The sequence below is a fragment of the Artemia franciscana genome, chromosome 8 (assembly GCF_032884065.1).
Source record: "Artemia franciscana chromosome 8, ASM3288406v1, whole genome shotgun sequence".
Taxonomy (NCBI): domain Eukaryota; kingdom Metazoa; phylum Arthropoda; class Branchiopoda; order Anostraca; family Artemiidae; genus Artemia; species Artemia franciscana.
Genome location: NC_088870.1, coordinates 14794024 through 14820564, shown reverse-complemented (window position 1 = coordinate 14820564; position 26541 = coordinate 14794024). Strand labels below are relative to the sequence as shown.

Here is a 26541-nt window from a genome sequence, read left to right as displayed (position 1 = left end):
ATTATATGTGGGATGCATATCCAAGCAAAGCACAATTTGAGGCCTTGTTTTTAAAGCTTTGATACTACGAATGATTTTATTCTGTTTTTTTTTTTTGTCTGATAAATTTTTGGTCCTATAGAAGGTTGTTTGCATTTAACAGATATTAATCTACAGCAATCGAGTATTTCAGGGGTATAAACTTCCATATATAGTGCTTTTTTCGTTTATCTGCTATTGTTCAACATTCAAATGACTTTCAAAGCAGTTACTCAGTGAGAAAACTTTAAAAACCATTTGAATATGTTCCTACTTTAATTTGTTGTCACGATAACAAAAATGACTATTCATGACAATAGCAAAAAAAGCAAAGATTAAATAATAAGCATATCCAACAGTTCGTGGTAACGAACTGTAGTAAGGAGCGATCCGGCTCAATAGTAACCAAAACTCTAAAAAATTGAATTTTGATATAAATAGCTACATCAAAAGAATCGCATTTTAATGCTGATTTTAAATATATAAGTTTCATCAAGTTTAGTCTTAGCCATCAAAAGTTACGAGCCTGAGAAAATTTGCCTTATTTAGGAAAATAGGGGGAAACACCCCCTAAAAGTCGTAGGATCTTAACGAAAATGACACCATCAGATTCAGCGTATCAGAGAACCCTACTGTAGAAGTTTCAAGCTCCTATCTACAAAAATGTGGAATTTTGCATTTTTTGCCAGAAGACAAATCACGGGTGCGTGTTTATTTGTTTGTTTTTTTGTTTTGTTTTTTTTTTTTCCCAGGGGTCATCGTATCGACCAAGTGGTCCTAGAATGTCGCAAGAGGGCTCATTCTAACGGAAATGAAAAGTTCTAGTGCCCTTTTTAAGTGACCAAAAAAATTGGAGGGCATCGAGGCCCCCTCCCACGCTCATTTTTTCCCAAAGTCAACGGATCAAAATTTTGAGATAGCCATTTTGTTTGGCATAGTCGAAAATCTTAATAACTATGTTTTTGGGGATGACTTACTCCCCCACAGTCCCTGGGGGAGGGGTTGCAAGTTACAAACTTCAACCAGTGTTTACATATAATAATGGTTATTGGGAAGTGTACAGACGTTTTCAGGGGGATTTTTTTTGGTTTTGGGGGTAGGGTTGAGGGAGGGGGCTATGTGGGAGGATCTTTCCTTGGAGAAATATGCCATGGTTGAAAAAAATTCAATGAAAAGGGCGCAGGATTTTCTAGCATTACTATAAAAAAAAACAATGAAAAAATAAACATGAAAACGTTTTTTCAAATGAAAGTAAGGAATAGCATTGCAATTTAAAACAAACAGAGATTATTACGCATATGAAGGGCTCTAAAAATACTTTTGCATAAAGAGCGAGGTATTTAGGAGGAGATAAATACCTCGCTCTTTATGCTAAAATATTTTTAGTGATTTCAACTATTTATTCAACGGGCTATTTGATTCAGGGGTCATTCTTAAAGAATTGGAACAAAACTTACGATTTAGTGTAAAGAGCGAGGTATTAACGAGGGTACAAACCCCCTCGTACACATAATAAAAATATAAGAATATAAAAGTTTGTTACGTAAGTTAATTCTTAAGTTACGTATATTTTTTACTAATAAAAACGTTCATTGAATATTAAAAGTTATAGTAGCCTTTTTAAGTAACCGAAAAATTGGAGGGCAGCTAGGCCTCCTTCCCCACCCCTTATTTCTCAAAATCGTCTGATCAAAACTAAGAGAAAGCCATTTAGCCAAAAAAAAATTAATATACTAATTTCATTTCAATAATTTATGTGCGGAGCGCCAAAATCAAACATGCATTAATTCAAAAACGTTCAGAAATTAAATAAAAAAAACTAGTTTTTTAACTGAAAGTAAGGAGCGAAATTAAAACTTAAAACGAACAGAAATTACTCCGTATATGAAATGGGTTGTCCCCTCCGCAGTCCCACGCTCTTTACGCTAAAGTTTTAGTTGTTTTAAAAAGTAGAATTGTGGCAAAGAGTCAAACTTTAGCGTAAAGAGCGTGGGACTGCGGAGGGGACAACCCATTTCATATACGGAGTAATTTCTGTTCGTTTTAAGTTTTAATTTCGCTCCTTACTTTCAGTTAAAAAACTAGTTTTTTTTATTTAATCAATTCAGTAGCAACTAAGGAGCAGGGACTTTAATAACAAAAGGAACACTACGATAAAGCGGAGCTTTGACCTGTGCTGCTTGGTGACTCTATATGCACATTGAGAGGAGCATGTTTTGGAACACTCGGCTATATTGGGGAGGGAGGGGGGCAAATAAAAACAAATATAAGAAAAAGATGTTAAAAAAATATTTTTTAAAATAAAGTATTATAAGGAAACTATATAATCATAGGTATTACACAAAACTACCAAACACAATTTTAAATATATAGAAACTATATAAAAAACTTAAGTCTGGGTGCCTAGATTGGGTTTGAACTACGCACATTTTATTGTAGTTTACAATGATTGATAGATCTAGCGGTATGTCTCTTCTTTTTGTGTGTGTGTTTTGACGAATAATTCTCATTTGGCTCGGTATAAGTAACTTAACACTACGAAAGAGCCACAGGTGTCAATGAGTGTCACAGAGCATAAAGAGCAACTGCAACAACACTTAATTAAAGAGGACTGAATTTGGTGCATTATGCACAAACAAAACAGACAAGGGGTCAAAGCTTATGTGAAGATTCTCATCGTTCATAGACAGGGTTGCCAACGCGGTACAATTGTACCGATTCCGGTACAATTTGAAGGTCCTAGTACAATGCGGTACATTAGGAAATGTTCTGGTACAATCAAATTTCCCGGTTCATCTTGGTTTTATTTGCTCCTTTCTGACCCGGATATCTGTTCAATTTATTAGTTTGTCGAAAATTTTCCTCTTATTAGGGAATATTTTTTAACCTGCTGCTCAGATGGTACAAATTGACCTCTTGCAGTACAATTTTAGTCGGCAAGCTATTACAGTTTATTTCAAAGCGTTGGCAACACTGCTCGTAGACAGTCATGCTGCGGCTGATGTATGAGAAAGGATCAGCCATTTAAAAAGAGCCATGCTTTTGCTGAGTTTTGATACTTCCAAAGAGTTATACAGGGGAGGGTAGAGGACACTGCATAGCTATCGGCAGTGGCCGAGTCTCAGCGAAACTAAAGCCAGGAATATTATACAACATCCCTAAAAATTTACCGTGCTCTTTGATTCTTGAAACGCATTAAATAATAAAAAAGGTGCTTGTCGGTTAAACAAAACACACATAAGAAGTGAAGTTAAGTTAACCGTAATGAAATGTAACAAAACATGATGATAAAATAATATTTTAAAAATAAAATTATGGATACCTAAACAGTTCGTGGTAACGAACTGTAGTAAGGAGCGACCCGGCTCAATAGTAAAGGAAACTGTAAAAACTGAATTTTGATGCTAAAAGATACATCAAAAGAATCGAATTTTCACGCTGATTCTAAATATATAAGTTTCATCACATTTAGTCTTTGTCATCAAAAGGTACGAGCTTGAGAAAATTTGCCTTATTTTGGAAAATAGGGGGAAACACCCCCTAAAAGTCGAAATCACACCATCGCATTCGGCGTATCAGAGAACCCTATAGCAAAATTTTCAAGCTCCTATCTACAAAAATGTGGAATTTCGTATTTTTTGCCAGAAGACAAATCACGGGTGCGTGTTTATTTGTTTTTTTTTTGTTGTTTTTTTTTTCCAGGGGTCATCGTGTCGACCAAGCGGTCCTAGAGTGTCGCAAGAGGGCTCATTCTTACGGAAATTAAAAGTTCTAGTGCCCTTTTTAAGTGATCAAAAAATTGGAGGGCACCTAGGTTCCCTCCCTCCCACGCTCATTTTTTTCCAAAAGTCAACGGATTAAAATTTTGAGACAGCCATTTTGTTCCGCATAGTCGATAATCATAATAACTATGTCCTTGGGAATAACTTACTCCCCCACAATCCCCGGGGGAGGGGCTGCAAGTTACAAACTTTGACCAGTGTTTACATATAGTAATGGTTATTGGGAAGTGTACAGACGTTTTCAGGGGGACTTTTTTGGTTTGGGGGGTGGGGTTGATGGGAGGGGGCTATGTGGGAGGATCTTTCCTTAGAGGAATAGGTCATGGGAGAAGAAAAATTCAATGAAAAGGGCGCAGGATTTTCTAGCATTACTATAAAAAAAACAATGAAAAAGTAAACATGAAAAACGTTTTTTCAATTGAAAGTAAGGAATACCATTGAAATTTAAAACGAACAGAGATTATTACATATATGAAGGGTTCTAAACATACTTTAGCATAAAGAGCGAGGTATTTAGCAGGAAATAAATACCTCGCTCTTTATGCTAAAGTATTTTTAGTAATTTCGACTATTTATTCTACGGCCTTTTTGATTCAGGGGTCATTCTTAAAGAATTGGGACAAAACTTACGATTTAGTGTAAAGAGCGAGGTATTAACGAGGGTACAAACCCCCTCGTACACATAATAAAAATATAAGAATATAAAAGTTTGTTACGTAAGTTAATTCTTAAGTTACGCATATTTTTTACTAATAAAAACGTTCGTTAAAAATTAAAAGTTCTAGTAGCCTTTTTAAGTAACCAAAAATTGGAGGGCAGCTAGGCCTCCTTCCCCACCCCTTATTTCTCAAAATCGTCTGATCAAAACTAAGAGAAAGCCATTTAGCCAAAAAAAAATTAATATACAAATTTCATTTCAATAATTTATGTGCGGAGAGCCAAAATCAAACATGCATTAATTCAAAAACGTTCAGAAATTAAATAAAAAAAACTAGTTTTTTTAACTGAAAGTAAGGAGCGACATTAAAACTTAAAACGAACAGAAATTACTCCGTATATGAAATGGGTTGTCCCCACCACAATCCCTCGCTCTTTACGCTAAAGTTTGACTCTTTGCCACAATTCTACTTTTTAAAACAATTAAAAGCTTTAGCGTAAAGAGTGAGGCGTTGAGGAGGGGACAACCCATTTCATATGCGGAGTAATATCTGTTCGTTTTAAGTTTTAATGTCGCTCCTTACTTTCAGTTAAAAAAAACTAGTTTTTTTTATTTAATATTCAATTAAAATATAGCTACATCGCAGTTTTCTCCTCAAAATAAGCATATCATAAGCAATTCCTGACAGGCAACTCGTTATTGTTGGATATTACACTGCGTAATTCTTGAATGTGTTTCGTTTAACCGACAATTACAAAAAAAAAAAAAAACAACTCCCAGCCTCCTCTGGAGATTTAGAAGTATGACATAAATCCCTAGACCGTTTTCTTTCTTGAAAATGCGGTGGGATTCCCTAGAACAAAATTATCTCATTGAGAGGGGGAGTTATTTTAAAAACTCATCAAATTTGCCCTATTTTCAAGAACTGCTAATTTTCTTGGCACACAATAATAGATCTTAAACCACAAGGGGCCTATTCTTCCGGCCTCTCCAGAACCACCCCTTTGTTCTCCTAGATTCACACAGTGACTTAATGATTTCACTATATATTCCCATAGCTTATTGTTTACTTGTTTGTTATAGCCCCTATGTATATAGGAGCTGTTTTCATTGAGTTTGTGATCTGTATTGAATGAAATTTATTTAGTTTGCGATTGCGATCTGTGTTGATAGAGAACAGTAATAATAATGATAATTTATTTATCGCCCACTTTACAAAACAGAGATTAAGTGGAGTAAATACGAAGGAAAAACAGCAAAAGAAAAACAAGAAACAAAGTTAATCACATACAGAAAAAAGACAGATAAGGCGATGAAAACACCCTAGCTTATAAGGCGCTTCAATAGCTAGCTTGGCACATAATTTTTCGAAAACACCAGTAGTATCTGTCGCAAAATAATTTTTAACCAGTTGTGTATTCAGGTAAGCACGAGGCAGATATAAAAGAAATTTGCAGTGCCGGTAATAATTTATACGAATACGTTGTAGACCACCGGTCAACAGAAGTGGCTGAATACAAGTACAGAAGAGTACAGAATGACCACAAAAATTTGATTAAAGCCGAGTTAGCGCTCTTTTCCTATAATGTTCTCGATTTGCCACAATCTTAGAGTTTGATTATGATTAATGTTTGATTATGGATGTTAAAATGAAAATTCGAATTTTGCCGAAGTCTGAAGAAGAAGCAATTAGATTTTTTCAGGATAAGGGGTTGTTTCTTAATGACAAGCGATTCTTAATGACATCAATCCGTTCTGGGCGGCCTACATTCTATAAGTTTCTTCTGTAGTTTCCATGATTTGTTAATAAACTATTATATTTGCATAATATTTTGGGATATTTCATTAGCAATGAGCGTCAGAGAAACAGGTTCTACTTTGCTTCTATAAACATAGGAGCTTTAACACGCAAATACTGTATATTTTTCTTTTCAAATAATTTTTCCATTTTTTCTCATTTTGACAAGTTTGCTAACTCCCTCCTTAAAAAATACGTATCAGCAATAAGAATACCTCTGACTGAAATCTACACATTATAATGAGCAACACCAAAGTTGGTAGTTTTACTCAACATGACCTTGCTATAACACGTTGTGTGACGTGCAAGAATTCCAAAAATGATTAAGTGAGCTTTTGAGAATTGAAATAACGGTTCTAAGGAACCCTGTTGTCGAGTAATAGCAAAGAACAAACTTTATCGAGTTATCTGACCTATTGACAATTGACGGTTAATTTTACAGTGGAGACTAATGATAGAAAAATCTATTTTTCCCGCAAGTGTCATTTTCCAATATATTGCGACATGTTGCAGTTTTTTGGTTTGTCTGCCTTCTTGTGTAGAATTTTGCACTTCTGTAGATATTTGAATAGACCATGCAAATGCTGGTTTCACCCCTACCCAAGATGTGGGTACCTGTCCACGGTAATATGCCCCTAAACAATTTAGCTCAGCAATTCAATCTTGAATTCCCTGAAATGTTGTCCCCTTTTAATAAACACATTTTCTTCGATTCTCAAATACCACCCATGAATCAATAGCCCCCTGCTGTGCTATAAAGACCGCGATAGAAGAACCGCTACCACCCGCAGCTAATCAAAACCAAATGTGGCAGATTTGAAATATATATAAAAAAGCAATACAAGAAGAACTCAGGCAAAAGAATAGAGAAGAAAATAGAATGATTCATAGTTATCAGTTACAGTCAGAACATATTTTACCAACAGGCGAAAAACCTGGATTGGGACCTGATTTCATCATTTACGTCCAGCTTGTTGTCTGTAAGAACCGCCCACACGCGCAGTGGCGTAGTGGGCTAAAATGTCTGTGCCAGTAGGCATCTGAATGTAATATTTTTATTACAAGGAGAAACATTTAATTGTCACAAGGTATTGAACGCATTTAATAAGCATTTAACGTTTAATATACTATAAGGAGCCTAAAGGTTTAATTCTGATTGAATAAATAAAATTGAAAAAACAAAATTATTTTATAATAAATAAAATTGAACAAGTAAAATTTGAATAGTGTAACATGTATTTTCATTTCAATGCTGTAATAACTGGAAAAGAGAATATTTGTAATATAATTCGCTTTCAGTGAAGCGCCTATGACGCAGTAGGCTTTAGATTTTTAAAGTTAGGAAAGGAGACAGTAGCTAAATTCTTGTTTGTAGTGAAACTAAATTTGTCGTGAACGGTCTTGGGAAGAAATAAGGTTAAACTGAATATTTGATATACAATGATATCAACTGCTGAAAAGTCCATTAGTTCAAAATTTGATTCTACAATAATTTCGTTTTTTATTTTCAATGCTGTAATATGTACGTAAGAAAATGTTTGTAATAAAGCACCGTTTTCAGTAAAACGCCAATGGCGAGTAGGTTTTAGACTTTTACTGTTAGGGAAGGAGGTAGTACCCAAACTCTTCTTTGAATGGATTTTTGTTCGTTTCAATCTTGATTCGCATATTTAATTAAAGCTTTATTCGTTTCAAGGTTTATTTATTCGTTTATATTAGTACATGTTGTATGTTTGTTTGCTATGATTGTTTATACAGTCTCTGTTCGTTTGGGGTTCCATTTATGCTATGATATTAAAATATTTGTGTTCGTTTTAAGTTTCACTTGCATATTCGATTTAAGCTGTACTTGTTTTAAGATTTCTTTATTTATTTATATTAATACAACAAAAGAATATAAATAAAAGTAATACGAGACCAGAAGAATGGAACTACAAGAATAATGCAAGAAGAGATAAGAAAACAAGAAGCAACATTTTTAAACGAAAATAAAAAAAAATGACCCCCCCCCCCTCCCTCACAAAAAAGCAAACCAAATGTCTTTAAACTATTCCAACCAAATCCGAGGAATAAGAGTCCAGCCTAATACAGATTAGATTTTATTTACTCTCAGATTTCATGACTAACAATTCTAATTTTCATCTTTTCTTCCTCGCTTGATTAGTCACAATCGCTTTTTTCTTGTTATTAGACGTTTCTGTTCTTTTTTGGTTTTTACCGGCATTGAACATGCCTTCTTTGACGCGCATTTTTTAATAAAAAATTGTCAGTTTTCTTTTCTTTGCTTGTCCTTTTTTGTTGGCCGGCGTTAACTCACCTGGAAAATATCCCCCCCCCCCCGAATTATAGCTCTTCGTGGATCCCCCCGGAAAATTCCTCCCCCACGCAAAGGACTAGAACTCTCAATTTCTGATCCAATGAGCGCACTCCAAAGTTTCAGCAACCTTCAGGTGGAGGTGTGGATGAGGAAGGGACAGTCCTCCTCCTGTACGGAATAGATTCTGTTCATCTTGGGGTTTAGTGTTACTCTTCACTTTCATAATAACAGCGTAGACCACAAATTTTCCCAGAAATCGTCAGGGAGTAGATATCAATTTCACATTTTTGGTGCGTTTTTTTCTTTTTTTTCAAAAGAAACAAAAGTTTCTTTTGTACCCCCCTCCCCCCACTAAAACACCTTTGCTGGAAAACACCCTTTTGCTCTTTGCTGGGAAACTTTTCCACCGAAAAGGGGATTACCGACATGATTTTAAAAACAATCAGAAATTAAAGTCTTTTCAAATGACAGTGCGCTAAGAAAAATTTTTCACCCCAGATTACCCGCAAGAAATTTCTTGGGTGGAAATTTCAGCTACAATAAAATTGTTTTGGGAGAATTTCCCTGAAAGGGAGGAGGGCATTTTTACGTGAAAACAACTTTCAATAGTGGAATTTTTCCGTGGGCGAAGGAATTTTTCATGGAGGGGGGAGCCGGAATTCTCGGTGTTATTAGAAAGGATCAGAAATGAAATTATAAAAGTTTCTTCAACTAAAAGTAAGGAACAACATCAAAACTTAAAACGTTTTGATTAAAAAAAAATTGAAAAAACAAATATTACGTGTATGAAAGGAGTTTCCCCTCTCCTCAAGACCTTGCTCTTTACGCTAAAGTTTTGACTTTTTGTCAAATTCCTTAAGAAAGACTCCTGAAACACAAAGGCCGTTTATTAAGAATAATAAGTTTTTTTTTAAATTGGTGATCACCTGTTATGAAAGAGTGTCGGTGGGAGCAATGGTGGGAAAGGGAATGGTGCTTTAAACCACCTTGAGGGAGCCGGACCTTGAGCTGATATAACCGTTAAACGGACATTCAATTTAAATTAACCCCGATCTTCAGCAGCACATAAAAGCGAATTTTGTTTTGTTCACTCTTGTTTCCCTCGAGCATTGTATATAAATTATATAAGTGTATAAAAATATATACAGTGCTCTCAAGCTACTACAATTACTAATATCCAAGTTTATCATATAGCTTTTATATACATACTTTTTTTTACGAAAAATGAGAAAATATGCAACATGTATCTTTGAAACTAGTGCGAATAAACCTAATCATATTCAAACCTAATTAGGCTATAGCGCTTAACAGAAAGTACAAAACAGCATTGGATTTTTTGTACAATAGAAACATAAAAACTTTAAGATATTTTTTACGATTAAAAAACAAAGCATTCTTGTTTCTTATATGTGAGTTTTATGTTTTCAGTAAAGCGTTAAGGTACTTATGTAATATACCGCCAACACTCAAATTTGCGCTGTACAAAACTCGATAATAAACCAGTTTTATCTTTTTGCATTAAACAATTAGCTTGCGCTCAGTGGAAAACAAGTAACGGGTCACAGAGTACATTGGAATTATATAATTTGGGCTATATATTTGCACATTAGGAGGATGGGGTTTAAGTTACCCCTGCCCCACCCTAATGTGCAAATATAGAGCCCAAATTAGTTTCTGAAGTATCATATTTTCATTATGTTTAGGTATTTTTCATTAGTATTAACCTAAATTCAGTTCTTGAGTGTTGGCGGTATAATACATAAGTACCAGCGTTTATTTTGGATAATCCTAAAAACATCGGAAAATATCACCAATCAGTTTATTTCCAGTAGTTTTGTAGATACATGTTACATATAGGCTGTAAAGCAATGATTTTTGTTCGTTTTTTACTAACCTTTATTAAGAGGAAGTGACCCGTATAGGCTATATGCAAAATCGTAAAGTGATATTACCTGCCGTGAACGATTTTTATTAGATTTAAATATCGGCATTTAAGGGTAAAATTCTAGATGATGACCTTTTTTCTATCTTGAAAAGCAGCTGAACTAGGTAAATGGAACTTTAAGGAATGGTTCGAGAACGTAAATTATACCCCAGAAAAATCTCACGAAATATCTTCCCCTTCTCCTTCCATAGGTCACTGAACTTTGACAAACATGTACAAACTTTATGTTATAAAAGTGGAACTTTTGGAATTAGATCTGCAGTATAAATGAGGCCTAAGGAAAATGTTTTGGGCCTTATACTTTGCTAAATCCGGATTAAAAGGTTTGTAAAAATCTGGAAAAATTCATCTTAAATAAGTTAGAAAAAATTGATTAGGCCTACGATTCTAGTCGAATCCTAGCAACTTTTTTTTCAGACCTAGAGCCAAGAAAAAAGTAGACTAAAACCAAAATTTAGGAAAAATATACTTTTTCCAAAGTTAAGACAGGAGTAGTCACAACCTGTAATTGCACGCTTTACAAAACCTTAGAAACAAGGATGGAGTAGTTATAAGAATGGGCGTAGAGAAGGGAGGAAGGGGAGGGCAGCTGCCCTCCCCTTCGTATGTAGGAATTTCTGCTGGATGTTCACTGGTAGATGGTTGAAAAAGCTAGAAATAAACAAAAAGTTCCAAATATCGTTTTCCATATCGATATTTCAGTTTCGATAGTCAGCATTGATTTTTGATCTGATATATAGATAGAAGACTTGCCCAAGATCAGCAGTTTTTAACTTTTTTAATTTTTCAGGAATTGATTCAAGCGACAAGAAATTGCTGAGTATGCCAAAGCAAAGGTAACTCATTCAATACCAATCTTGAAGAAGACAATTAGAAACACCCCACAACTTTTCCAACTGGAAGCCTCTCTATGCAAGTGGTCAAAAGTGCTAAACCTGGGCCACCCTGGTACTGGTTCGGACGTCTCTGGCTTGCGTTTGGCCAACTGGCAAAAGAAAGAGAAAAGTGGCCAGGGAAACTTTAAAATTCGTTTTTGGCTATAAAATTATTAAAGGTTACGGTTAGTATAAGAAACTGCAAATCAATTCCAGTTAGGTTAAAAAAAATGAAGTGTATTAATTTCAAATTATAAATTGACTGAACAACACCAAAGGTAAGCTATTCCGCTAATCTTCATGTTCCACCTGCCAGTGGTTGCAGCTTCTTTTCAACTTCTGTCTTTAAGACACTATCCATCTCGTCAGTTAACACAAAGTCTCTTATTCTAGTCTCCTTCGGAAAGTGGACCTTAAGCTCTTCAGTTGCTACTTTTTTCGATAATGATGATGTGATGAACAGGATTTTTTCTCTTTCTCTTCAGCTCTACCAAAATGTAGTCAGCAGCCTTGACTTTCTCGGTGTCAAATTAGTTGTTGCCGGTAAGGGGCTTGTCTTCAACGTCCATACTGCAGTCTCAAGAGCTGTTGCATACAGGCTCATCTACGTCAGAATCATCACTCCGACTGCAACTCTTGTTATGAGAAACATGCCTTTTGCTTCTTAGCCTTTTTACTGCTCTGACTTTCTTCCTTTCCAGGACTAGGGCTTTATTGGCAGATACAGCGTTCATCTAAGCAGCAATGCGTTCTTTCACAGGGATGTCAGTGAGTACTTCTGACTTTTTAATATTTTTTTTTCCTGTTGAGCCTTTTGGAAATAGTTTTACATGGACGTTCTCTTTTAATGAATCATTTGATGACCCTTGCTTCTCATTTAGAGACAGAACCTGTGCTGTATCAGTTTCGAGGTCTATGTTAGAGAAGGAGTCCAAATGTCACACAGGACATACGTTGAGCATAGAAACTTCCCTTGTAAGTGCTTCACCAGATGTTGTAGGCATTTTGTCTGAGACATATGACGAGAGGAACTCAAAATCCTTTAAGACATCTCTTTTCATGGGGTAGAACCAACTTGATCTGAATCCACTGATTATATCCTCAAGAGGGAAAGCCTTTGGATGAGCTTTCCCCAGCATCTCAGCAATGTTATAACTGATATAGTTTTACAGTTATGGGCAGTCCTGAAACTAGCAGCTTTTTGGTTATAGTAGGCCTTAAGGGCTTCATGACTATCTTCTCTAGAGGCTGTAGTTTGTGAGTAGTGTGGGTAAAGACAGTTAAAAGTACAACGCCATTATTGTTAGCTAAATCAAGCAATTCAATGGTGCATTGGATGATCTGGACGTCTATTTTCAGAAGTACAGGTGACTGTTTCGAGGGTTAGACTAAATGGTACAAGTAAAGCAAAAAATGAGAGGCAGTTTTCCAGCCAGAAGTATTACTGAGCAGATCATGATGGTTTAAAAAGCTTTTAAAAGCATAGTCCACTTTCAAACACCTTGGTACCGTATGCCGAACCTACCCAGGGTGTTGTGGCCAAACGTGGGAATTTACCATCCTGCGGGATGAAAAAATGCTAACAGCAAACCAGTGAAGATGCCACTTCTCAGAAGCTGCCAAAAGACAGGCTAATAATAAGAGAATACAGCATGAGTTTATAGCTTTCCTAGAATTCATAATTAGGCGTACGCCTTCACGTAAAAATTAGTCCACATTTTATCACCATAAAACGTGATTCAATCTGATATTAACCAAGGCCAGACATTTTGAAAACATACGCTGTCATCTGTCACAACATTTATAATCCACCAGAAGCCTCCATAGGTTTTTATATTGACATTATTTGCTTTGGCTAAACATTGGGTCATGCTGATCGTAGGCATGTCTCCCCTATACTAATTTTGATGTTTAATATTGCCCAACTTTAAACTCTTGAGTCAAATTCTTAGAATAAGGGGCTGTTACCTAACCGTAATGTGATTTGTGTTAAATCTCTTTGATGGTAATTCTGTTTTCTAGAAATTGGAAGTAGGATAGTGGGTGCGTTATATTACAGTCTTGCGGGAAAAGTAGAAGACGGAAAATGGTAAAGGTCGAGTTTTATCGACGCATAGAATGACTAGTTTCTAAAGACCTATATTCAAGGGACCTTGGGAAGCATTTTTAAGACACCCCGCCCATCACAGAATTGGCTGCCCACGCCCATATACTGCCTACACCCATAGTTATAAGAGGTCGATAATGCTTTCACGGGGCATTATTTTGGCTCTGTATTTATTCCTTAACCTCTTTCTCAACACAACTACTTTCCAAGACAGCAAAAAGCCAATAACTTAGAATTTTACCAATTTGAATACACAAATGACGGGAAAAGCATTTTTTTTATTATTATTATTATGGTAATGGTTCTCTCAGGCAATACATCACAAAGTACAAAAGCAGTTCATTTGCTGTTAGTCATAAATGAAAAAGCTACACTGTATGAATTGCATAGCTTTAAATCCAGTCAGTTCATTTTAGCTTAATTTCTTTGGTATATTTATTATTTCCTGAGTTTCATAGTTATTCTCAAGCATCCAAGCGGGAATGAATAACTTAAAATCTAACCATAAACTAAGTGCAAGTCCTATTTTATAGGTTTCACGCTTTATGTAAAAAAATGTACATTATCCCTAAAGTTATTTTTCTGACTCTTTTCTATGTCTTCGATGGTATTAAAATAAAAACCTAAGCTTAATGAAACTTATTTATTTGAAATTAGCGTAAAAATTCGATTCTTTTGATATATCTATTGGTATCAAAATTCATATAGATTTGATCGGGTAGCTCCTTACTTACAGGTTGTTATGAAGAACTGTTTGAAAACATAAACTGATGAAGATCTACTTGAGGAGTCTTTCTTAATTGCAAACTCACTTCCAAGAAAAGTGTGAGATATGTTTTTTTTCTAGCACGATGGAATATAAATATTAAGCAAAACAAAACTTAAGACACCATTTATCTCATAAAATATTTTGCAGTGTCTTCAGCTTCCAAATTTCTAGTGACAACTTCGCAGCTATTTCGAACGCTAGTAAAATTTTAACGAGTCTAGAAGTTCGAGACATTGTCAGAGATTAGCTTTTTTTTTTTTTTTTTTTTTTATACGCATCAGCAATCTAAGTTAATATCTACAGAATGAGAAACTGCAGTAGTTCTTTCGTTCTTTAAAATTTAGTCTCTTTAACTTCACTTTTGTCACTAAGAATAGATATGAATATTTAATAAGACCTTTAATCACCTCAAGATCATAATGAAGCTCTTCAACATTTGACGAAGTCTGCTACAAATAAACAAAGGCCCTCCAACGTTTACTGGTAGCACTATACGACAAGCAAGACAGCTTATTTTAACTAAACATGTCCCAATCTTGCATCATGTAGTTGCAATTGCTCAAAAGTTATGCTAGGTCAGTAATTATATATTAGCCAAGTTCCCATTGCATGCCCGATTTTTATATATATTTGAAACATATGAAACATATTTGAACATATGAAACATATTTGAACATATGAAACATATTTGAACATTGAACATATGAACATTATTTGAACATATTATTGAATTATATGAACATATTTGAACATTGAAACATATGCACCAAACGAATACTCAGTTATCTGCTCTTCTATTTCTGATTTTAACAACCCGATATAATCAGGTGTCGATATGATCGACACCGGTTTTCGACAGAGGATTGCTCCAAACAGAAATTTGACACGAGATGTTTATCATGTACAAACAATTCGTGGTAATTAACTGTAAGAAAGGAACGACGCGGTTTAATAGTAACCAAAACTGTAAAAACAGAATTTTGATATTAATAGACACATCAAAAGAATCGGATTTTTTATATTGATTCTATATATATATATATATATATATATATATATATATATATATATATATATATATATATATATATATATATATATTATTATATATATATATATATATATATATATATATATATATATATATATATATATATATATATATATATATATATATATATATATATATATATATATATATATATATATATATATATATATATATATATATATATATATATATATATATATATATATATATATATATATATATATATATATATATGTGTGTGTGTGTGTGTGTGTGTGTATAGTTTAGATTCATTAAGTTTAATGTTACACATCGATTGCTACGAGCCTGAAAAACTATACTAGATTTTCGAAAAAAGGGAAACACCCCCATAGAGTCAAGAAATCTAGGAAAATTGCACCGTCAGATTCAGCGTATCAAAGAATCATACTGTAGAGGTTTCAAGCTCCCACGTGTAAAAATGTGGAATTTTGCATTTTTGCCAGAAGAAAAATCACGGGTGCGTTTTTTCTTTGTTTTTTTTTCCCGGGGTGATCGCACTGAACCAATGGTTTAAAAATATTGAGAGAGGTATTACTCACACGGTAACTAGATCTACGTTGCATGGGCAACGTGAGGTGTTGCGGCAACCTTTGCTCGGCTTCGCCGAGTAAAGTGTTGCGAGAGCAACACTTTGGTTTTGTTTCCTCGATGCGACTAAACGCTGAAGTTGTTAATCTGTAAGGATGCTAAAATACATACTAGGTACACCAACTCCCAAAAGTTGCAAACTCCTCATTACTAAAGATGATTGTAGCCTTACAGCCGATTATTACTTACAAGTCCCCTACATGTCCTACCACTGGAACCAAATTGGTCTTACCATCAAATACAACGGAAACAAAAAATAGGTACACCAACTAGTAAGAGTTGCGAACCCCTCATTGCCGAGGATGATTATGAGCTAACAGCCGACTGTTGCTTACAACTCCCCTATATGTCTCACAATTGGTATCGGCCTATTTTTGGTTTCAGTGTGTACCTTACTACTGAAGTTGTCAACCCCTTTAAACTTTCAAACTGGTATATCTCATGAAGGAATTTTTGTACAAAAAAATGGATGACATACACTTTGATCAGCTCATCAAAAGCTATCGATTGCCGTCGAAAAAAAATCTATCTGTCTTAGTTTAATAGTTGACTTTTTGCCATAGGCCAAGTTTATAACGTCACCACTTAGAAAGGAGCAAAGGATAAACTCTAATTTCTTTAGCAATGAGAGAACTTTTAAAGTTTAAGAGGCACATCTGATACCATTTCATCTACCGCAATCCCAAGTGCGAAAAACCGAATGAAAAAACTCAGCTGAAATCATGAACAGAAATGGGTAGAAACAATAGATGGCAGCACTTTCGGACCCGTGGGAAAATGCCGCTTTTTTGCTTCTCTAAATTTTTCTATTTATCACTCAAAGAAGATATATTGGCTGTAGGGCAGGGTAACTGTCACTTATAGATTTTAGTCTATCTTCAATTTGAAACTGGTGCCTCCCTGCTAGAACGGAGCTTTCCACTCGAAAGCAGAAACATGGTTTGATGAAACGAAAGCTTGGCTGCATAACTTCAGATAGTCCTCTCTGACATAGGCTATAAAACTCCTCTTTACTTCACACACTATAGGCTCTGGCTCAAAGACAAGCAAAACCATCCCTTTTGGCCCCAGGCAAGAGCTCTACGAAGCTTCCCAAAATACAAAGTCATATTCATCAATCCGGCCTAAGGTCCACACTTTCCGTAAAAACCACAGATTTTAGACCCTTACCACTTTCTAGGAATAAGCTGAAATCGGGGTGCTAGGAACAAAAAAAAAAAAAAAAAAAAAAAAAAAACACGACAAAATCAAAGTGTTGCTCTCGCAACACAATTAAAAGTTCTAGTGCCCGTTCAATTGACCAAAAAGATTGGAGGGTAACAAGCCCCCTTCCCACCCCGTTTGCCATTTTGTTCAGGATAGTAAAAAGGTCCAGCAATTATATCTTTGGGGACAACATGACCCCCTACAGTCCATGGGGAAAGGGCAGTAAGTTATAGAGTTTGCTCAATGTTTACGTGTTGTATTTGTAATTGGGAAGTATACAGACATTTTTCGAGGGAAGGATTTTCTGATGGGGGTATTTTCCATAGGGGAGAATTTTCCGGGGAGTGCAGTTGCCGAGGAAATTTATCCTGGGGGAATTTGCCAGAATCCCATAACGAAATATTTTTATTTGTCTTATTTTCTGTTTGCCGACCCAATACATGTGGATATATTCCGGGGAATTGTACAGAAAAAATTTACAGCGGGGTTGTATTCGCCGGGAGGTTTTTTCCATCGGAAAGATTTTCCGTGGGAGAAATTCTGCATTGGAAATTTTCCGCAGGAGATACTTTACGAGGGGGGGGGGGGTCCGGAAAACTTTCCACAAACAATGGATTTTCCTATGAATCGAACAACTATCAGAATTAAGGTCTTTTTCAAATGAAATAATGCTAAGGAGAATTTTTCACGTGGAATCGTCCGCAAGGCATTTTCATTAATGATGGAATTGTCTGGCGGAATTTTCCAGGGGGAGGGTATTTAACATGGAAGGTATCACCCACAGAAAAATTTTTCATAGGGGGAGGGAATTTAAGAGGGAGAGGGATCCAGATTTATCGACATTAGTTCAAGTACGATCAGGAATTAAACTTAAAAAAAAAAACAAGTTTTTTTTCAGCTGAAAATAACGAGCAACATTAAAATTTAAAACGAACAGAAATTGTTCTGTATATGAGAGGGATTGCCCCCTCATCAGTACCGTGCTCTTTACACTAAAGTTTAACTTTTAGTCCCAATTCTTTAAGAACGACGCCTGAAACGTAAGGGCCTCTTAATTCGAATAAGAGGCTTTATTAAAAGCATTAAAAGACTTTAGCATGAAGAGCGAGAGATTGAAGAGGGGGAATCCTCTCATATACAGAGCAGCTTCTGTTTGTTTTAAGTTTTAATGTTGCTCCTTATTTTCAGTTCAAAGAAACTTTTTTTTTAATTACTCAAACAAAGCCAGCATGATGATATTTATGTTGGTATATTCGGTTGTAGAAAAACGAGTCCTATTAAATAATTATTTGAACTTCAGTGATAGGGTTCATAGTGCCACTGTCTCCTGCTATTGGAGATACGCCATTTTTGATCTAGTTCGATCCCCCTCCTCAACATTCTCTGAAAATCATAATTTAATGCACTTAGGCGGCCCTGATATATTCCAGGTACGCCGTATTGACAACCCGGGTGATGTACCGTCTTTTCATTTAGTTTATAATCCCCATCGTCCCAGCTTAACCTAATACCCTTCTTTCCACAAAACAACTTTTCAAATTAACACCCTTCACTAGTTTTCACAAACCCGAGATGTTATATATATATATATATATATATATATATATATATATATATATATATATATATATATATATATATATATATATATATATATATATATATATATATATATATATACTAGCTGTTGGGGTGGCTCTTCGCGCCACCCCAACACCTAGTTGGTGGGGGCGCTTCGTGTCCCCCCAAGCCCCCCGCGCGCTTAAATCGTTACGCGCCATTGTAGTTGTGTCCCTGTGTCCCACCTGTGAATATATATATATATATATATATATATATATATATATATATATATATATATATGTTTTTAACTACGTAAAACTTGCGAATATACAACATTCTTCGCTGTCCCATTTTCGGTGCATATAAATAGATTGTCAGGTTTACCGTCTCTTGAACATGCAACATATGTCCATGGGAAAAACAATCCGTATTCAGATTTATACCTCATTATTCAAATGATTGCTTGATGGGCTTTGTTGCTCAAATGAGCTTTGTTGATGGTGATTGCTAATCGAACATTCCCTGTGTCCCCGTCGTCATTTATATATCCCCCCTGTTCCCCTCGGCGTCCCCGTTGTAGTTGTATTCCTGTGTCCCGGTTGTCATTTGTGTCCGTGTGTCCCAGTCTATAATTTCTCTTTGAGTTTGTCGTCATTTATATTCCCTGTGTCCCGGTCGTTATTTGTGTCCCGTTGTCCCGGTCTGTAATTTCGTCAGTCGACAAACATGACGTGAGTCGACAAACAACTTCATGACGGCATAATGCTCAATCTTTATAATGACGTCATTCGACACACAAACATGACGTCAGTCAACAGACACACAAACAAACAACTTATTTTTATATATATAGATACACACACATATATATATATATATATATATATATATATATATATATATATATATATATATATATATATATATATATATTCATTCTCCAATCCTATTTTCATTCATATGTAATATTTTTACCATTCTGACTGGTAAATTCTCTGAAATGTTAGTTGAAGAATCTTTCCGAACCTTGATTTCAAATTTAACAAAATTTAAACAATATTGAGTATATATGTAAATTGTGAAAAACTGTCAAAAAAAATGAAAAACTGGAGGAATATTCAGTATGTTAACAAATAATTAAATTTTAGCAGTAACAAACGAACGGAAATTAATTTTAAAATACCTTCCAAAAAAGAACTTTTTTAAAGAAAAATGGAGTCATATTAAACCCAAGGGGAGCAGAAGTGAAGTCCTCTATTAACTCACAGTTAAAAAGACCAAAAACGAGCATTCAAGCAAAAATGAAACCCAAAACAAACAGAAACTAAAACAAAAATCATGTCAAACAAAGATGACACTTACTAACATAAATGAATAAATCGATTTCAAAACCAGTAAAAATTAAGCTAAATACTTAAGTCGAGCTTAAAACGAAAAAAAATTACTACAAAAAGGTTTAAGCTAGAGTGATTATAGGGTTTTATGTCTTGTAAAACTTTGAATTTCAGCGCTGGGAACAGAAATTTATTATCTAATATGGATCAGGTTATCTTTGTAATTTATATTGGTTTATAGGGATTTTAAGGATAGCAGTGGTCTGAGTGGAATTTATGAGTTTACGGTACGGTAGAACATGAAAAATTCTAGTACATATTATTTTGTAGAATATAAGGAGGCATTTATAAGTGAGTTTTCGGTGTGTTTTAGTTAGTTCTTCTCTTGTCTTGCTTCAATCAAGTTCTTGTCTCGTGTTTGTTTCAAACTATTGTACAAAGACTCGGTGTAATAAATACAATTTATAGGTACTGAGACTCTTCTGCCTCCTCCAAGAGAACTCACGATATTGTCAATGATATTGTTTTATTTTTATTTATCGAAAGTTGTCCTCTCCCCGAAGCCAATTTCTTTGCACGCACTTGAATTAGGGTATCAGCTTATTTTTACTCACCCTCTCTCTTCCACTTTCCAGGTACGATAGGTACAGGGGGTAGCTCCATTCCTGTCCCCACATCCTCTGCGCAATTATCTACATCGTATATTGAGTCATAGCTCGAGTCAGCCATAATATCATCGATTTCCTTTATGACATCATCTGCTGTTACTAGTGGCTCTTGTGGGGAACACTGACTCAGATTTGTATTTACATCGAAGTCACTTGTTATTGCCTCATCCTCATAGTCCGAGTGGGAAGACAATGATGACTCCATCTAGATAAAATAACAAAGCTTCAAGTTTCATTGCAATATTAAACGGCTATATTATACGATAAATATGGTTGCAGCAGTAGCCGCAATTTAGTAAGCAACGTAGAAAAGAAGGAGCTAAGCACATGGGGGTGAACTGTGCTTAATATATTGTAATTCAATATAATAATTAATATAATGGCAGTGACTTAATAAATTGTAATTTAACGTGATTCATTTTTATTGGCCTCCATACACCAAACGGTGTATGGAGGTCAATAAAACTAGAACAGCGTTTATCAACATAATCCCCTGGAGTCAGAAACAATGATTTCAGGTCCCATAAAGCCCAGTTGAATTAGCCCTCAATCCTATTCCCTATTCAATCCTCTTAGTATCAATGTTCTAGTATTTTTAATTAAAATCAAGTTAGCATCAAACCATGGCTAATTGGAGAAAAAGCTAAGACAGATAGTATGAGTGAGAGGCAAAGCGGGCATAAGCCTTTTTCAAAATTGTATAAAAATGACGTCGATTCATTTATAGATAGATAGTCTATTATTCATCCACCCATCCTAGGGCAGAACTTAGGTAGATAGTCACGGGCAATGGTCTTAGTGGATTACAGCCAAGGAACCAAATGGCAAACGTAATATTTAGGTAAAAAGTAAATAAAAAGAACATTTCTGCATTTTAACGATGCGGACAATACATACAGCTGGTTTGTTTAATCCTACATGAGGGATCTAGCTCAAAACCTGTTTCCCAGAAGATGTGTGTTTTGATTTTAGACTACGTATGGTTATTATTAGTGACACTACAAATTAAGATTTGAATTGGGTTAAATCAAAACGGTGATGTTTAGCGATTATTGCAATCGATAAAGCAGGGCCAATAGCCAAACATCAGACATCTAGCGAAAAAAAAGGATTGATTTTTTTTTCTTTCATAGCCGCAATATAAACGAACCGAGAACCGCCTGTTAGCTTCTGCAATCTTTTAGCTTCACCTATACTTGTGCATTATAAGCCACTGACTCAAGTTCACGCTGTCTAAAACTTGAGAACAAACCGGTTTCGTCGTTAGTCTCTTTCAGCTTAGCGTGAGACAAGACAAAGACAAGTGACACAATAGATGAGAAATATATAATTTTGGCTATATATTTGCACATTACAGGGGATGGGGGTAAAGTATTTGGACAATTTGAAGTTGAAAACAATTCTTACTTTATATTATACAGAATAATTGTACCTAACACATTTTGCATGCCGACCCGCTACACTCCCCCCCCCCTAATGTGCAAACACGTAGCCTTAACTTGTTTCTAAAGTATTATACAATCATAATATTGTGGGATATCTAATTAGAAGTGATGGTTAAAGAAACAGGTTCCAATTAAATGAAACAGTTGAGTGAGTGGCGTATAATACACAAGTACCGCTTGACCTCCCAATCTGTATAGTTTTCTGGTCTTTGGAGTGGCATAAAGCTATATAAGGGAGTTACTTTGCACTGGTGGTAAGTTCCAACACACTAGTAACACAAAAACGGCTATGGAAGACGGTGTAAGCAATTACAATCAATAATATCATCCATAATGATGGAATATTTGAAACCAGAATTTTTCGTAGAAGTAGGTGCATTTGACGACGTGAAAATAGAATATTCCTGGGTGGTTTGCAACAGTCACGCTATATCTGTTTGTTATCTGTATACACAAAGTTCAAGAAAGAATGGTTTGCATAAATGGTGGAAACCGGATCAAAACAAGAGCCAAGAGCTCATATGGCACTTGTGACGAGGTTGGAACCTAAAATTAGACTCGGTACTAGAGTTATGTCAATAACGTATTTAGAACTAGTGCTTATTCTTCCCATCAAATTTCATCCCGATCCCTCCACTCTAAGCGTTTTTCAAGATTTCCGGTTTCCAAGATTTCCATTTCCCCCTCTCCCCAATGTCCCCGGATCCAACCCAATTTAAAAATGGAGCTTCTGAAACATATCATCATTCTATATGTCAAGTTTCATTAAGATCCGATCTCGTGAGATAAACATGCCTCATTTTCCACGATTCCCCCCTCCACCCTCCCATATGGTCGAATCGATAAAAAGATTGTTGCCAAGTCCATTTGTCGGTCCCTGACACACCTACCAATTTTCATCATCCTAGCACGTCCAGAAGCACCGAACTCGCTAAAGCACAGGAAACCCCCCTCCCCTAACTCCCCCAAAGAGAGCGGACCCGGTTCAATTATGTCAATCAAGTATCTAGGTATTGTGCTTATTCTTCCCACCAAGTTTCATCCCGATCTCTCCATTCTAAGCGTTTCCAAGATTTCCGGTTTTCCCCTCCAACTCCGTCCAGTGTCACAGGATTCGGTCGGAATTTAAAATAAGAGCTCTGAGACACAAGGTACTTCTAGATATCAAATTTCACTAAGATCCGATAACCTGTTCGTAAGTTAAAAATTTAACTTACTCAAAAATTTAACTCATTTTTCTAATTTTTCCGAATTAATCGTCCTTCCAGTCCCCCCCCCCCAGATGGTCAAATCCGGGAAGCAACTATTTCTAATTTAATGTGGTCCGGTCCCTGATACACCTGCCAACTTTCATCAGTCGCTATATTGATCACGTATCTAGTTTCAGATCTTCTTCATGAAAAATTGGTGTGGTCTGGGATTGGAACCTGAGACTTCTCGCACCCTAAGCGAGAATCATACCCAGCAAGCCACACTTAAGAAGAACGGTCATTTGTTTTAAAGGCAAATAAAATTCTTCTCAACTGTCTCGTTTGCTCACTCCCCCCCAGATGGTAAAATCAGGGAAGAAACTATTTCTAATTTAATCTGGTCTGATCCCTGATGCGCCTGCCAACTTTCATCGTCCTAGCTTATATGGAAGTGCCCGAACTAGCAAAACCGGGACCAAAAGACAGACAGACCGACGGACAGAAATTGCGATCGCTATATGTCACTTGGTAAATACCAAGTGCCATAGAAACGATCACTAAATTGGAGAATGCAAATAAACAGTAAAGTTTTCCCAAACTTAGCAGCCGTCCTTGCAGTCGGGGAACATGCTCTTTCAGTGTGTATGAACTTACCAAAATGCTAAACTGTAAATCTCTGCCAAATATACAAAACAATCAAACAGTTCGTGGTAACGAACTGTAGTAAGGTGCGACCCGGCTCAATAGTAACCAAAACTCTATAAAATGAAATTTTGATACAAATATCTACATCAAAAGAATTGCATTTTAATGCTGATTTTAAATATATAAGTTTCATCAAGTTTAGTCTTACCAATCAAAAGTTAAGAGCCTGAGAAAATTTAAAAATTTAGAAAATAGGGGGAAACACCCTCTAAAAGTCATAAAATCTTAACGAAAATCATACCATCGCATTCGGCGTGTCAGAGAACCCTAAAGCACAAATTTCAAGCTCCTATCTACAAAAATGTGGAAGTTCGTATTTTTGGCCAGAAGACAAATCAACGGAACAAATCTTAACGAAAATTACACCATCAGATTCAGCGTATCAGAGAACCCTACTGCAGAAGCTCCTATCTACAAAAATGTGGAATTTTATAATTTTTTTTGCCAGAAGGCAGATCACGGATGCGTGTTCATTTATTTTTTTTTATTATTTTTTTGTTGTTGTTGTTTTTTCCCCAGGGGTGATCGACGTGTCAACGGATCGAATGATCGAAGTCAACGGATCAAAATTCTGAGATAGCCATTTTATTTAGCGTAGTCGAAAAACCTTATAACTATGTCTTTGGGGACGACTTACTCCCCCACAGTCCCCGTGGGAGGGGCTACAAATTACAAACTTTGACCAGTGCATACATATAGTAATGGTTATTGGGAAATGTACAGGCGTTTTCAGGAGGATTTTTTGCTTGGAGGAGGGGTTAAGAAGAGGGGGATATGCTGGAGGAACTTTACATCGAGGAATTTGTCATGGGGGAAGAAAGTTTCCTTCAAGGGAGCGCAGGATTTACTAGCATTATTAAAAAAAAAACAATGAAAAAATAAATATGAAAAAGTTTTTTCAGCTGGAAGTAAGGAGCAGCATTAAAACACAAAACGAACCGAAATTATTACCCAAACGAGGGGCTCACCTCCTCCTAATACCTCACTCTTTACGCTATAAAGTATTTTTAGTAATGTCAACTATTTATTCTACGGCTTTTGTGATTCAGGGGTCATTCTTAATGAATTGGGACAAAACTTAAGAGTTAGTGAAAAGAGAGAGGTACTGACGAGGGGGCGAACCCTCTCATATATGTAATAAAAACATGAGAATAAAAAGTTCTTTACGTAAGCTAATTTATAAGTTACGTATATCTTTTACTAATAAAAAGATTCGTAAAAATTAAAAGTTCTAGTTGCCTTTTTAATTAACCCAAAAATTGGAGGGCAACTAGGCTTCCTCTGCTCTTTTTTTCTCAAAATCATTCGATCAAAATTATGAGAAAGCCATTTAGCCAAAAAAGAAATAAATATGCAAATTTCGTTTTAATTATTCCTCTGCGGAGAGCCAAAATCAAAACATGCATTGATTCAAAAACGTTCAGAAATTGAATTTAAAAAAAAAACAATTTTTTAAACTGAAAGTAAGGAGCGACATTAAAACTTGAAACGAACAGAAATTACTTCGTATATGAAAGGGCTGCTTCCTCATCAACGCCCCGCTCTTTACGTTAAAGTTTTTTACTGTTTTAAAAAGAAGAGTTGAGAGAAAGAGTCAAACTTTAGCGTAAAGAGCGGGGCGTTGATGAGGAAGCAGCCCTTTCATATACGAAGTAATTTCTGTTCGTTTCAAATTTTTAATGTCGCTTCTTAATTTCAGTAGAATTTTTTTTTTTTAATTTAATCGAAAAACAAAACGGAATATAATCCTGTAGCCTATGTATACGAAAGACATCCAGACAGAATACAAATGCTCCAACAGAAACAAAACAAAAAGGAATGGAAGAACATCGTAACTTTAATACCTTTTCACCTACGAGGTCAGAGGGCTGACTGTTGGTTAATATTTATTGTTCCCTTAAAGTTAACAGATCGAAAACTAGAGTTTAATATTTACAACAAAACTATTAAAAGAAAGAACGGTGCGTTTTCACTGATTGGAAATTCGTTGACGCAAAATGTGTCTTAGGTGCTATTTAAGGATATTTGACTATCAGCTAAATGATTTTTCGTGCCTTTTTAAACTTAGATGATCGCACTTTAATAAAAATACAAAACAATCCCTCAGGGGTATTTTACTAATTCAAATTAATAAAATTTGGAAGACAATAAGTAAAATTAAAATATGCTAAACGTTTTGTTTAGTGAAATTGTTTATGGATAATTATATGGGAGCACCATGGCGAAGGGGTTGTAAATGTGGCTCCTTCAGAAAAGCGGATAAAGCCAACTCAATTTCACTGTTGTGTCGGCTTTAAAGACTTCTCAGGATGGATAAGTTTCACTAAAGAGGTTTTCTCTTTCCCAGTCTGCAACGCAAGCTACTTGACATAAAAATGTAAAATAGTCTATTTTAGGTCACCTAAAAAACAGCCACTAGCCAGAAACAGCTAACATTCTTACGAATTTTAAGTAAAATCAGTATGATATGCATATTCAGCCAATGTGAGATTACTCTTAGC

The 26541-nt window shown here is 35.4% G+C and overlaps 1 protein-coding gene across 3 annotated transcripts in view; it reads right to left on the bottom strand.

Annotated features, from left to right (window-relative positions):
* The window catches only part of LOC136030026 (fasciculation and elongation protein zeta-2-like), an 87872-nt gene that overhangs the window by 30628 nt on the left and 30703 nt on the right, over positions 1-26541 (bottom strand). For all 3 annotated transcript variants that reach the window (XM_065708637.1, XM_065708639.1, XM_065708638.1), the window contains exon 3: positions 20647-20905. In XM_065708637.1, coding sequence (XP_065564709.1) covers positions 20647-20905 — 259 coding nt within the window. The remainder of the gene's footprint in view (positions 1-20646; positions 20906-26541) is intronic.